Source organism: Pongo pygmaeus, chromosome 18 (assembly GCF_028885625.2).
Source record: "Pongo pygmaeus isolate AG05252 chromosome 18, NHGRI_mPonPyg2-v2.0_pri, whole genome shotgun sequence".
NCBI lineage: Eukaryota > Metazoa > Chordata > Mammalia > Primates > Hominidae > Pongo > Pongo pygmaeus.
Genome location: NC_072391.2, coordinates 32,803,501 through 32,816,620, shown reverse-complemented (window position 1 = coordinate 32,816,620; position 13,120 = coordinate 32,803,501). Strand labels below are relative to the sequence as shown.

General features: G+C 54.4%; 1 protein-coding gene across 3 annotated transcripts; it reads left to right on the top strand.

Moving 5' to 3' along the window:
• Positions 1 to 11: 11 nt before the first annotated feature.
• Positions 12 to 12,781, top strand: ZNF668 (zinc finger protein 668). 3 transcript variants are annotated; one of them, XM_054454332.2, is made up of 4 exons: positions 425 to 2,275; positions 9,299 to 9,412; positions 9,503 to 10,171; positions 11,349 to 12,781. In XM_054454332.2, exons 2-4 carry the CDS (start codon positions 9,381 to 9,383, stop codon positions 12,559 to 12,561), a joined length of 1,914 nt encoding a protein of 637 aa, XP_054310307.1. In that variant the 5' UTR covers positions 425 to 2,275; positions 9,299 to 9,380; the 3' UTR covers positions 12,562 to 12,781. The 3 variants fall into 3 exon arrangements, with proteins under 3 accessions (XP_054310309.1, XP_054310307.1, XP_063510348.1); XM_063654278.1 differs by lacking the exon at positions 425 to 2,275 and adding an exon at positions 8,692 to 9,190; XM_054454334.2 differs by lacking the exons at positions 425 to 2,275; positions 9,299 to 9,412 and adding an exon at positions 12 to 141.
• Positions 12,782 to 13,120: the final 339 nt, after the last annotated feature.

The following is a 13,120-nucleotide window of genomic DNA, read 5'->3' as shown; positions in this document are numbered from 1 at the left end:
TCACTTCCGCTCGCCGCGCCACCGGTCCCACCTCCCCGCCCCCCGCTGGGTCCTAGCGCCGGCCCCTCTTTGGCAGAGTCCGGGCTCCGTCGGTGCGAGGAGCCGACGCCGACGCCACGGAGTCAGCACAAGTCTCATCAGGTAGGAAACGCCGGCGGGAAGCCGCGAGGGCCCTGGGCAGCCCCCACGCGGCTGCGATCCGAGCTGGCCTCAGTTTCCCTGCGGGCGCCGAGGGCGGGCCGGGTTGGCCCAGCGCGAGCAGCGCGGGCGGGGCGGGCGGTGAGCGGCCCCGGGCGCATTGCGGGCCCAGCAGGTCCTAGAACCCGCCGGCTGTCTCCGCGGTTCTGGGCTGCGGACACCCAGGCTCGGCCCGCGCGGCTGCCGGCCCGGCGCGGTGCGGTCCCGTGGGTCCTAGAGCCCGCCATGTTGCGGGTTTTTGTCTCGGCCGCGCGGCCCGCGCTGCAAGATCCCCGGCGCCGGCGGCCCCCTCCCCTGCCGAGGCCGGGCCACCACTCCCGCGGTCCTAGAGAACGCCATCTTGCAAGCCTTTGTCCCTCATTCGGCCCTCTGTCCATTCATTTGTTCATCTCCTCATCCTTCGTTCAGTTCTCCTTGCCACGTCCTCCGAGGCCACGTTTTCTGAGGCTCATAACCGGGGTCCTGCCCCCCAGGGGCTGCCTGGCTGGCGGGGGCGCCGCGTACAGACGGTTGCGAGGAGCGAGGAGCTCTGGGTTTCTGCAACTCTCGGCTCCTCGGCGCGCTTCGTAGGCCCCACCGCCCTTCAAACTCCCACAAACTTAAGGGACTCCATTTTACTGATGAGGAAACTGAGGCCCAGAGCGGCGTGGGGCCCTTACCTCTCTACTGCCATTAAGTATTCCTGAGGGCACTGGGGAAAGGGGTTCTTGAAGGATGTAAAGGGGCTTTCCCGTTGGAGAAGGCAGGCAAGGGCTCCCGAGCCCAGGAAACTGCATCTAGAGGTGGAGGGTTGAGAATTGTGGCTGGAGGTTCGGTCGCTGCCGGGAGGAGGACTCTGTCGCTGGAGCTGAGGCTGGAAAACTAGGTTGGGATCAGGTTGTGAACTGGCCCGGTTGGAGGCCTAGGATATGATTAGCGCTCACTTCTGCAGGGTTCATCTGCTCACTAGGTCACTACTGGCCGTGAGGCCTGTGTGGTGACTGCTTGTTTAGAGATGGGAAGATTGAGGTGCCTCCTTTTTCTCCTCATCCCTGCCCCAGGGTCCTAGCCTAGGATTTTTGAAAATTGAATCTCTGCTTGCCTAGTGAGACAGCAGAACTTCATCCCCTTCCTAAGCCAGTAGTGAGGCAAAGCAAGGCTTCATCGCCACGACAGGGAGCCCACTGTGGGATATTGGGGCAATAGTTGGGCCTTGTGGACTTGGAAAGGTGGAAGTATTTAGTTAATAAACAGTTATTGGTGGACATTCTCACAAACTCCTACCTTGGAGGAGGCAGAGGCTACAGACCTGGGTTCAAATTTCATCTGAGGTTGGTTCTTTCCATTTGTTTTGGGTCACCACACAGGGTTCTGGGTGTAGAGGAGGCAGATGATCGGTTTCCTAGCCCTTTGTCAGCCTGGACTCTGGTGCTGGTGATGAAGAATTAACAGCCAAACTATAAGATGTGTAATGCTAGCAAAGCAATAGTCAGGGCTCAGAGAGCAGGTGTTGGGATTTGAACACTGGCTGGGACCGTGACTAGTAAGCTTGTTTCTTTGTGGTGTCACTTCTCATAAGAACGCTAATCCTGCTGGACCAGGGCCATACCCTTATGACGTCATTCAACCTTAATTACTTCCATAAAGGCCTTATCTCCAAATACAGTCACAATGAGAGTTAGAATTTCAATATATGAATGGACAGGGAACACAAACATTCACTCATAATGAACTTCTAGGCAGCTGTGCAATTGGCTTGAGTAGTTGAGTATTATGCACAAAATGCTTAGAATGATACCTTGCCCATGGTAAATGATACCTTGCCCATGGCAAGGAGTATTGTCCAGATGACACCATAAAGGAAATTAGAGAGGAGGGGGCTGGTCACTGTGGCTCATGCCTGTAATCACAGCACTTTAGGAAGCCAAAGTGCAGGAGCACCTGAAGCCAGGAGTTCTCGAGACCACTGTCGGCAGCGTAGTGAGACCTCCATCTCTATATACAAAGAATTTTTAATAAATTAGCGAGGTGTGGTGGTGGGTGCCTATAGTCCTAGCTACTCAGGAGGATTGCTTGAGTGCAGGAGTTCGAGGCTGAAGTGAGCTATGATTGAGCCACTGCACTCCAGGGTGACAGAGTGAGACCTGATCTCTAAATAAAAATAAAGGCCAGGCACGGTGGCTCACACCTGTAATCCCAGCAGTTTGGGAGGCTGAGGCGGGCGGATCACTTGAGGTCAGGAGTTCCAGACCAGCGTGGCCAACGTGGTGAAACCCTATCTCTACTAAAAATACAAAAGTTTGCCAGGTGTGATGGCTTTCACCTGTAGTCCCAGCTCCTCGGGAGGCTGAGGCTGGAGAATCACTGGAACCCGGGAGGTGGAGGCTGCAGTGAGCTGAGATGCAGCCACTGCACTCCAGCCTGGGCAACAAAGACTTTCTCTCAAAGAAATAAATAAATAAAAATAAAATAAATAGACCGGGCATGGTGGCTCAAGCCTGTAATCCCAGTCCTTTGGGAGGCCAAGGTGGGTGGATCACCTGAGGTCAGAAGTTCCAGACCAGCCTGGCCAACATGGCCATCTCTACTAAAAATACAAAAAATTAGCTGGCCGTGGTGGCAGGCACCTGTAATCCCAAATACTTGGGAGGCTGAGGCAGAAGAATTGCTTGAACCCAGGAGGCAGAGGTTGCAGTGAGCCGACATCACACCATTGCACTCCAGCCTGGGCAACAGAGGGAGACTCTGTCTCAAAAAATAATAATAATAAATAATAAAATAAATTAAATAAAAATAAGCCAGGCACGGTGGCTCATGCCTGTAATCCCAGCACTCTGGGAAGCCGAGGCGGTGGATCATCTGAGGTCAGGAGTTCGAGACCAGCCTGGCCAACATGGTGAAACCCCATCTCTACTAAAAATACAAAAAATTAGCCGGGCGTGTTGGTGGATGCCTGTAATTCCAGCTACTCGGGAGGCTGAGTCAGGAAAATCTCGTGAACCGGGGAGGTGGAGGTTGCAGTGAGCAGAGATCGTGCCATTGCACTCCAGCCTCAGCAACAAGAGTGAAACTCTGTCTCAAAAATAAATAAATAAATAAAAATAAAAACAATTTTTAAAAAGTAAAGAGGGCTGGGCACAGTGGCTCATGCCTGTAATCCAAGCACTTTGGGAAGCCAAGGTGGGTGGATCACTTGAGGTCAGGAGTTCAAGACCAGCCTGGCCAACATGGTGAAATCCTCTCTCTCCTAAAAATACAAAAATGAGCCGGATGTAGTGGCAGGCGCCTATAATTCCAGCTACTCGGGAGGCTGAGGCAGGAGAATCGCTTGAACCTGGGAGGCGGAGGTTGCAGTGAGTAGATATTGTGCCATTGCACTCCAGCCTGGGTGGTAGAGTGAGACTCCGTCTCAAAAAAAGGGCCAGGCGCAGTGGCTCACACCTGTAATCCCAGCACTCTGGGAGGCTGAGGCAGGTGGATCACGAGGTCAGGAGATTGAGACCATCTTGGCTAACACAGTGAAACCCTGTCTCTACTAAAAATACAAAAAATTAGCCGGGCAGCCGGGCGCGGTGGCTCACGCCTGTAATCCCAGCACTTTGGAAGGCCGAGGCGGGCGGATCATGAGGTCAGGAGATCGAGACCATCCTGGCTAACACGGTGAAACCCCGTCTCTACTAAAAATACAAAAAAATTAGCCGGGCGTGGTGGCAGGTGCCTGTAGTCCCAGCTATTCGGGAGGCTGAGGCAGGAGAATGGTGTGAACCCGGGAGGCGGAGCTTGCAGTGAGCCGAGATCGCGCCATTGCACTCCAGCCTGGGCGACAGAGCAAGACTCCATCTCAAAAAAAAAAAAAAAAAAAAATTAGCCGGGCGTGGTGGCGGGCGCCTGTAGTCCCAGCTACTCGTGAGGCTGAGGCAGGAGAATGGCATGAACCCAGGAGGCGGAGCTTGCAGTGAGCCGAGATTGTGCCACTGCACTCCAGCCTGGGCGACAGAGTGAGACTCCGTCTCAAAAAAAAAAAAAAAAAAAATAGCCGGGCGTGGTGGTGGGCACCTGTAGTCCCATCTACTTAGGAGGCTGAGGCAGGAGAACTGCTTGATAGATAATCATGAGATTCCGTCAAAAAATAGTAATAATAATAAAGAGTAGATAGAGAGTGATTAGTAAAGATAGCATTGAGAAAGGTAGTCATTCGGTGCTCCTTGGTTGGTTAAAAAAGGAAAAAATTTGGAATATTAAAAGGGGGGAAGAAAAGGAAAGGTGGTCAAGAAAGCTCTTTTTGAGGAGGTGTCTGGGAGCTGAGATCCAAATAACACCAAAAAAGACAGCTACACAAAGATCCTGGGAGAAGAGTGGCTCAGACAGAGGGAACTGCTAGTGCCATTGCCCTGAGGTGGGAAGGAATTTAGTTCTTTGAGGAGAAGAAAGGGGGCATCTGTGGGTAGAGCCCAGTGGGCCAGGGAGAGGAGTGGGAGGTGAGGTTGGCAGGATTTTGTGTGTGTGTGTGTGTGTGTGTGTGTGTGTGTGTGTGTGTATTTTTAGTAGAGATGGGGTTTCACCATGTTGGCCAGGCTGGTCTCAAACTCCTGGCCTCAAGTGATCTGCCCAGGTAGGCAGGATTTAGATGGTTTGGGGCTATGCTGGCCATGGAAAAGATATTGGTCTTTTTCCTGGGAGCAGTGGGAAGTCTCATGATTCAACCTGGGGGAGAGAATGGAGACTTGGGTTCGAGTCTGGCTCCTTGGCCAGCTGTGTGTCCTTGTGTACAGTTTTTCCTTTATGGGGGCCTTAATCTCAATATCTGAAAAAGAGGTGTAGTGAACACTTAAAATGCTCCTCTCCTAAGAGCTTGTGGAGACCTAAGGATGTGTGTTTGGTTCTTCAGTATTGGTTGGGCCAGGCATGGTGGTTCATGCCTGTAATCCCAGCACTTTGGGAGGCTGCAGTGGGAGGATCACTTGAGCCCAGGAGTTCTAGACCAGCCCAGGCAACATAGCAAGACTTCATCTCTACTAAAAATAAAATAAAAATTAGCCAGGCATGGTGGTGCATGCCTGTAGTCCCAGCTCCTTGGGAGGCTGAAGTGGGAGGATTGCTTGAGTCTGGGAAGTCAAGGCTGCAGTGAGCCATGATTGCACCACTGCACTCCAGCCTGAGCGACAGAGTGAGATCTTGTTTCAAAACCAAACAAACAAACGAAAGTATTGGCTGGAATGATCCAGAGTGTATTTAAAATACAGATTCCTGAGGCCTACCTCAAGCTCTTTAATAAAAAAAAAAAGACCAGGCGTGGTGGCTCACGCCTGTAATCCCAGCACTTTGGGAGGCCGAGGCGGGCAGATCACAAGGTCAGGAGATTGAGACCATCCTGGCTAACACAGTGAAACCCCGTCTCTACTAAAAATACAAAAAATTATCCAGGTGTGGTGGCAGGTGCCTGTAGTCCCAGCTACTCGGGAGGCGGAGGTTGCAGTGAGCCAAGATCGCGCCACTGCACTCCAGCCTGGGCAGCAAAGTGAGACTCCATCTCAAAAATTATATATATATATATATTTTTTTTAATGGTGGGATGTTAGACAGAGACCTAGCCTACCTGGCCTCTTTGTGTAGCTGGGCACGTGCTGAGACCAACCTGGCACTCCCCTACCTTTTCCCCTGGGAAGTGCCATGGGAGGAGGGATTTCCCCTCCAGCTACCTGGTGTCTGACTCACAGATAGGGAGGCTGAGACCCAGAGCTGGCAAGAGGCAGTAGAAGGGCCAGAGCTCAGAACCACTGGGCCAACCCTTCTGAGAGGGAAGCAGAGACATAAAGGGTGCCGGCCAGGGTCTCAAGGCAGTTCTGCAAGGATGAGAGAAGACATACGTATGACCTGAGCTCAGGGTTCTGGTCACTGTGGGGCTGGCCGAGGCAGCAGACAAGCCTAAGAGGCCCCAGACCACTGAGCAAGACCCCAACAACTTAAGGCAAATTAAACACCTGGACTGAAGTCCCAGCTGCTTAGGTTACCCATTGTGGGACCATGGGCAAGTCACTTAACTCTTGGAACCTCGATTTATTCCTCTGTAAAGTAGGGACAAGAATCCCTATCTCAGGAAGCTGTAAGACATTAAATTAAATAAACTAGCACACCCAGCAATGTGTCTGGCTCTGAGAAGACTCTGATAATTGAGGACAGTAATTATTTTTGACTCATTCATTCCTCACCCAACCCTGTCAGGTAAGTACTATCATTATCTCCATTTTTCAGATTAGAAAACTGAGGTTCTGAGACATGCAGTACATTACACAAGGTCACATCAGCTGGGAATTGATGGAGGCAAAATCTGAAGCCAGACAGTTTGGCTTCAGGGACTGGGCACTTAACAAAATACTGAACCATTTCTCTGGACCTTGGTTCCCTTATCTGTGAAAATGGAATAACAGAACTTTCCTCATGGGATTGCCATGAAGGGTAACTGAGCTAATACACATAAGGAGTTTAGGATACTGCCTGGTATTTGGCGAGTGCTCAGTAAATGTGAGCTATCTTTTTTAATATTTATTTATTTATTTATTTATTTATTTATTTATTTTTGAGATGGGGTCTCACTCTGTTGCCAGGCTGGAGTGCAGTGGCACCATCTTGGCTTACTGCAACCTCAGTCTCCTTGGGCTCAAGCATTTCTCCCACCTCAGCCTTCTAAGTAGCTGGGAGTACAGGCATGCACCACCATGCCTGGCTAATTTTTGTATTTTTTGTAGAAATGGGATTTTGCTATATCGCCCAGGCTGGTCTTGAACTCTTGGGCTCAAGGGATCCACCCGCCTTGTCTTGAACTCCTGGGCTCAAGCGATCCACCCGCCTTGGTCTCCCAAAGTGCTAGGATTACAGGTGTGAGCCACTGAACCTGGCCCAAGCTATCATTTTTATTAAGGAGGAACATTATCAGGCAGACTCTCCAGAAACCATCTGGAAGAGGTAGTGAGTACCTCATCCAGAAATAGGGAGGGATCCCTTGGAAACTGTAGGAAGAATTCAAGTCATCAGGAAGGTTAGAATTCAGTCCCTTTAACTTATCTTCAAGCCCCAGGATTGATTGATTGATTGATTGATTGAGACAGTGTCTTGCCCTGTCTCCCAGGCTGGAGTGCAGTGGTACAGCCTTGAACTCCTGGGCTCAAGCAATCCTCCCACCCCAGCCTCTCAAGTAGGCAGGACTACAGGCACATGCCACCACACCTGGCTAATTTTTATTTTTAGTAGAGATGGGATCTCACCAGGTTGCCCAGGCTGGAGTGCAGTGGTACGATCATAGTTCCCTGCAGCCTCGAACCCCTGGGTTCAAGGGATTCTCCCGCCTTAGCCTCCCACGTAGCTGGGACTTCGGGAGCCTGCCACCACACCTAGCTAAGCCCTAGGATTTAGTGGGAAAAGTGAAATAACCGAAAAAGTGAAATAAGCAAGTGAGGATAGAATGGAGTTTTGTAGGACTGGGGCCAAACCCAAAGGGGAGATGCTTGAGGATCCTCCTGGTGGAAGTGGGGCTCCAGTGAAGGACTTGTCAGATTTGGAACAAGTAGGAAGAACCTGGGGATTTGCATGGTGTGGTGGAAGCCACGGAAAGTTCTTGAGCAGGGAACAGGAAACATCATTCATTACTTTTGGGAGAAGACCGGCTGCATGGGGTTGGGGAGGGAGGGCAGCGTGCAGGCCTGAGGCTGGGACTTTAGGCAGAAGGGTGCTGACTCTAAGGATGTGGCCCTTGCCACGCGTCAGGGGCTCCTGTGTCCTCCCTGGGTCAACCATGTAAGCTGCTTCTCCTGCCCTTTCCTGGCATAAGGGGCCCTGAGTCTCTGTATTTCCCCTAGCACACTTGTGGCTCAGCTCAGTTTCCTCCTCCTGAACCCCAGTGTCATAACTTAGAAGCTACAAACCCCTAAGGTGTTCAGATGAGGAAATAGTCTTTTTTTTTGAGATGGAGTCTCACTCTGTCGCCCAGGCTGGATTGCAGTGGCGCGATCTTGGGTCACTGCAAGCTCCGCCTCCCGGGTTCACGCCATTCTCCTGCCTCAGCCTCCCGAGTAGCTGGGACTACAGGCGCCCACCACCACGCCCGGCTAATTTTTTTTTTGCATTTTCAGTAGAGACGGGGTTTCACTGTGTCAGCCAGGATGGTCTCGATCTCCTGACCTCGTGATCCGCCCCCCTCGGCCTCCCAAAGTGCTGGGATTACAGGCATGAGCCACCGTGCCCGGCCGGAAATAGTCTTATGTAAACAACACTCATTTCACTGAGGTCTCATAGTAATCCAGGGGGCTGAAGTAGAACGTAGGCCTCCTAGCCTCTGGGCACACCTGGCTCCCTGCAGCCCCCACTCCTCAGACCCCTTCCCCCAGCAGCAGCTACTGAGCACTCCTTAAGTGGATCTGCCATAATCCTCTTCCCTTCATCCCACAGGGAGGATGAGCTGGTGTTAAGACTAATACAGCCATTAATCCTGTTTCCTCCCAACCGTGATCCCCAGGAGCAGCTGGGTGGAGGGCATCTGGGTTCTGGACCACAAAGTAGGGATCTCAGCTAGAGCTGGTATCCCAGGAGGCCATGTTAGATCAGATACATCAGTTATGATTCAGAAAGAGGCTTCTAGCTGCTAGCAATGGCTCAGGCTGCCTTGAGTGATTCTCCATTACCAGAGTTGTGGGAACAGGCCAACAAGATTCCAGAGCAGAGAGTGGACAGATTCCAGTCTGGGGCGGAGGCCCGTACAGCTGTGCAAGGCCAGAATTCTGTGTGAACAGTTGCTGTCTCTGAGGGCTAACCATCCAGAGGAGGAAAGAAAACACAAATGCTGGGGACCTGTCACTTCTAGACAGTGCCAGCTACCAGATTTAGCCCATTGGCTCAGCCCTTTTCTGGTCCCAGGTCTGTCTTTTCTGGGCGCTTGGAGACCTTCAGGCCAGGCCCATGTCTGGGTACACTCTTTATCCTGGCATATAGTTCTTGGACACTGAGCTGAAGAAGGAAGATGGTGAGACAGATAGAACCTGGGCCTCTGGGAATGCCACAGTGTTTGGAAAAGCCCGTTGAGGGGGGAAGTGTAGGTGAATCTTTTGTGACCCCCAGCCTCCTTTCTTAGTGGTTCTGCCGACCCTTGGTCCAACTCCTTTCTTCAATGAGCAGATCAGGGAGGAAACGAACGCAGGGTGTCAGAGCCAGGAATGCTGGGCAGGAAGGATGTGGGGGTTCCAAGGTGAGAAATGCAGATGAGATAGAGTTCTCTCTGAGGCCTTCAGGAGTGGCGAAGTTATGTGGCTTTGGTCTAACTTTGCTTCTCTTGCAGAGAAACCCCGTTCACCAAGGCCATGGAAGTGGAGGCTGCAGAGGCCCGGTCCCCAGCCCCCGGCTACAAGCGCTCGGGCCGCCGCTACAAGTGCCTGTCCTGTACCAAGACATTTCCAAATGCGCCCAGGGCAGCGCGCCACGCTGCCACACATGGGCCGGCAGACTGCTCTGAGGAGGTGGCCGAGGTGAAGCCAAAGCCAGAGACAGAAGCTAAGGCAGAGGAAGCCAGTGGGGACAAGGTGTCAGGCTCCGCGGCTAAGCCTAGGCCCTATGCGTGTCCGCTATGCCCCAAGGCCTACAAGACGGCACCCGAGCTGCGCAGCCACGGGCGCAGCCACACGGGGGAGAAGCCCTTTCCGTGCCCCGAGTGCGGCCGCCGCTTCATGCAGCCCGTGTGCCTGCGCGTGCACCTGGCCTCGCACGCTGGCGAACTGCCCTTCCGCTGTGCGCACTGCCCCAAGGCCTATGGCGCGCTCTCCAAGCTCAAGATCCACCAGCGTGGCCACACAGGCGAGCGGCCCTACGCCTGCGCCGACTGCGGCAAGAGCTTTGCTGACCCTTCAGTGTTCCGCAAGCACCGGCGTACTCACGCTGGCCTGCGGCCCTACAGCTGCGAGCGTTGCGGCAAAGCCTATGCGGAGCTAAAGGACCTCCGCAACCATGAGCGGTGAGGGTGCCTTCCGGGGCAGGGCGACAGCGTTGCTGCAGCCAGTGGGGCCTGGGGTTGAGTCTCAGGGTAAAGTGAGCCAATGGGAAGGTGGGCATGGCAGATCCAAGGGGAGGGGCTAGGCATGTGGGAGAAATTGGTGCCCCTGATTGGGCAGAGGTGGCAACCGCCTTGAGGTTGATCCCTGAGGATGGGATTGGGTCAGATTGGCCTCCGTTCCAGGCCAGCTGGAAAGGGGGCGGGGTTTGGAGTTGGGCAGTTCTGAGGGTCTTTTGTGGAGACCAGGAGGTGTGAGTGGGGCCTGGTTTGTCTAGGTCATTTTTTTTTTCTTTTTCTCAGCCTCTACATTAATGACATGTTTCTAGGCTGGGCACAATAGCTCACGCCTATAATTCCAGCACTTTCGGAGGCTGAGGCAGGAGGATCGCTTGAGCCCAAGAGTTCAAAACCAGCCTGGGCAACACAGCAAGCCTCGTCTCTATAAAAATAAAAAAATTACCTGAGCGTGGGGATGTACACTTCTAGTCCCGGGTACTTGGAAGGATAAGGTAGGAGGATGGCCTGAGCCCGGGAGGTCGAGGCTGCAGTGAGCCATGATCAGGCCACTGCATTCCAGCCTGGGGAACAGGAAAAAAAAGGCGGAGGACATATATCTTGGTTTTTTGGTTTTGTTTTTGTTTGTTTGTTTGTTTTTTGAGACGGAGTTTTGCTCTTGTTGCCCAGGCTAGAGTGCAATGGCGCGATCTCGGCTCACTGCAAGCTCCGCCTCCCGGGTTCACGCCATTCTCCTGCCTCAGCCTCCCGAGTAGCTGGGACTACAGGCGCCCACCACCACGCCCGGCTAATTTTTTTTTGCATTTTCAGTAGAGACGGGGTTTCACTGTGTCAGCCAGGATGGTCTCGATCTCCTGACCTCGTGATCTGCCCGCCTTGGCCTCCCAAAGTGCTGGAATTACAGGCGTGAGCCACCGCGCCCGGCCCATATCTTGGTCTTTGGAATAGAGACACCCAGCCAGCCTGAAGGCTGCTTCCTCTGGGGTGCAGCCATGTGGCTCTTAGGGGATTAAGCCTAGGCCCCCACGGACGTTTGGGGAACCCCTAAAGTACAGCCCAGACAGGCAGTGGGGTCAGGTTATGGGTCTGTCGCCTTCACGCCAAGTCCTCCACACCCCCGCAGGTCCCACACCGGCGAGCGCCCCTTCCTCTGCTCCGAGTGCGGGAAGAGCTTCTCCCGCTCATCCTCGCTCACATGCCACCAGCGCATCCACGCGGCACAGAAGCCCTACCGCTGCCCGGCCTGCGGCAAGGGCTTCACGCAGCTCAGTTCCTACCAGAGCCACGAGCGCACGCACTCGGGGGAGAAGCCCTTCCTGTGCCCGCGCTGCGGCCGCATGTTCTCCGACCCCTCGAGCTTCCGTCGCCACCAGCGCGCGCATGAAGGGGTGAAGCCGTACCACTGTGAGAAGTGCGGCAAGGACTTCAGGCAGCCGGCGGACCTGGCCATGCACCGGCGTGTGCACACGGGCGACCGGCCGTTCAAGTGCCTACAGTGTGACAAGACGTTCGTGGCGTCCTGGGACCTCAAGCGGCACGCGCTGGTGCACTCTGGCCAGCGGCCCTTCCGCTGTGAGGAGTGCGGGCGAGCCTTCGCCGAGCGTGCCAGCCTCACGAAGCACAGCCGGGTGCACTCGGGGGAGCGCCCCTTCCATTGTAACGCGTGTGGGAAGTCCTTTGTGGTGTCGTCGAGCCTGAGGAAGCACGAGCGGACCCATCGAAGCAGTGAGGCCGCGGGGGTGCCCCCTGCACAGGAGCTGGTGGTGGGGTTGGCGCTGCCTGTGGGTGTGGCAGGTGAGAGTTCAGCCGCCCCGGCAGCAGGGGCGGGGCTGGGGGACCCTCCAGCAGGGCTGCTAGGGCTGCCCCCGGAGTCAGGTGGTGTGATGGCCACACAGTGGCAGGTGGTGGGCATGACGGTGGAGCATGTGGAATGCCAAGATGCTGGTGTCCGGGATGCTCCTGGTCCCTTGGAAGGGGCAGGCGAGGCGGGGGGTGAGGAGGCTGACGAGAAGCCCCCCCAGTTTGTGTGCCGAGAGTGCAAGGAGACCTTCTCCACAATGACGCTGCTGCGTCGGCACGAGCGCTCACACCCGGAGCTCCGGCCCTTCCCCTGCACCCAGTGCGGCAAGAGCTTCTCTGACCGGGCTGGGCTGCGCAAACACAGCCGCACTCACAGCTCAGTGCGCCCCTACACCTGCCCCCATTGTCCCAAGGCCTTCTTGAGTGCCAGCGACCTGCGCAAGCATGAACGCACCCACCCTGTGCCCATGGGGACCCCCACACCCCTGGAGCCCCTGGTGGCTTTGCTAGGAATGCATGAAGAGGGGCCGGCCTGAAGCCCATGACCCCCCAGCACCACACTCCGGGAGCCCAGCCCCCACAGGGGCTTCCTGTACCTCCTTTTGCCTGGCTCTGCTCTTTAGACTCCAGATCCTTACCCCTCAGCAACTAGCTCACCTGTCGCGCAGCTAAGAGAGCTGGGACAGTGGAGGCTGGCAGAAGCTGATACTTGACTGTCTAGGAGTAACACTCATTAAAGCTTTCATTTTGGCACCAGATCGTCTTCTGTGTTCTGGTTGGGAGTGAATGGGTGGGAGTTTGGGCATCAGGTAAGGTTCAGTGAAGACCCCTGGATCCACAGATTTGAAACTAGAAGGGTCTTTGGATGCAGTTTCCCAAAGTATGTTTCAGGATGTCTAGTGACAAAAGGTTTCATGGGCAGGTAAGAAAGGAAATTCCCGTGCCCTTCTTGGGATTCTTGGTGATCAAAACTTGGTGATCAAAAGTGGGCTGGGGTGGCCCTGGAGGAGCAGTCCCTCTGGCAGCTAGGAGCTGGCATCTCCAGGCCCACTGCCCCCTTGTTGTGAGGGCCTGGGACTTAGGAATCTGCCCGCA

Bases quoted from the DNA above. Each gene is read 5' to 3' on its own strand.
- ZNF668 (XM_054454332.2), top strand. From the start codon at position 9,381: ATGCTGGGCAGGAAGGATGTGGGGGTTCCAAG. The intron at 9,413-9,502 runs GTGAGAAATGCA...CTTCTCTTGCAG, and splicing joins AAGGATGTGGGGGTTCCAAG to AGAAACCCCGTTCACCAAGG. The intron at 10,172-11,348 runs GTGAGGGTGCCT...ACACCCCCGCAG, and splicing joins GACCTCCGCAACCATGAGCG to GTCCCACACCGGCGAGCGCC.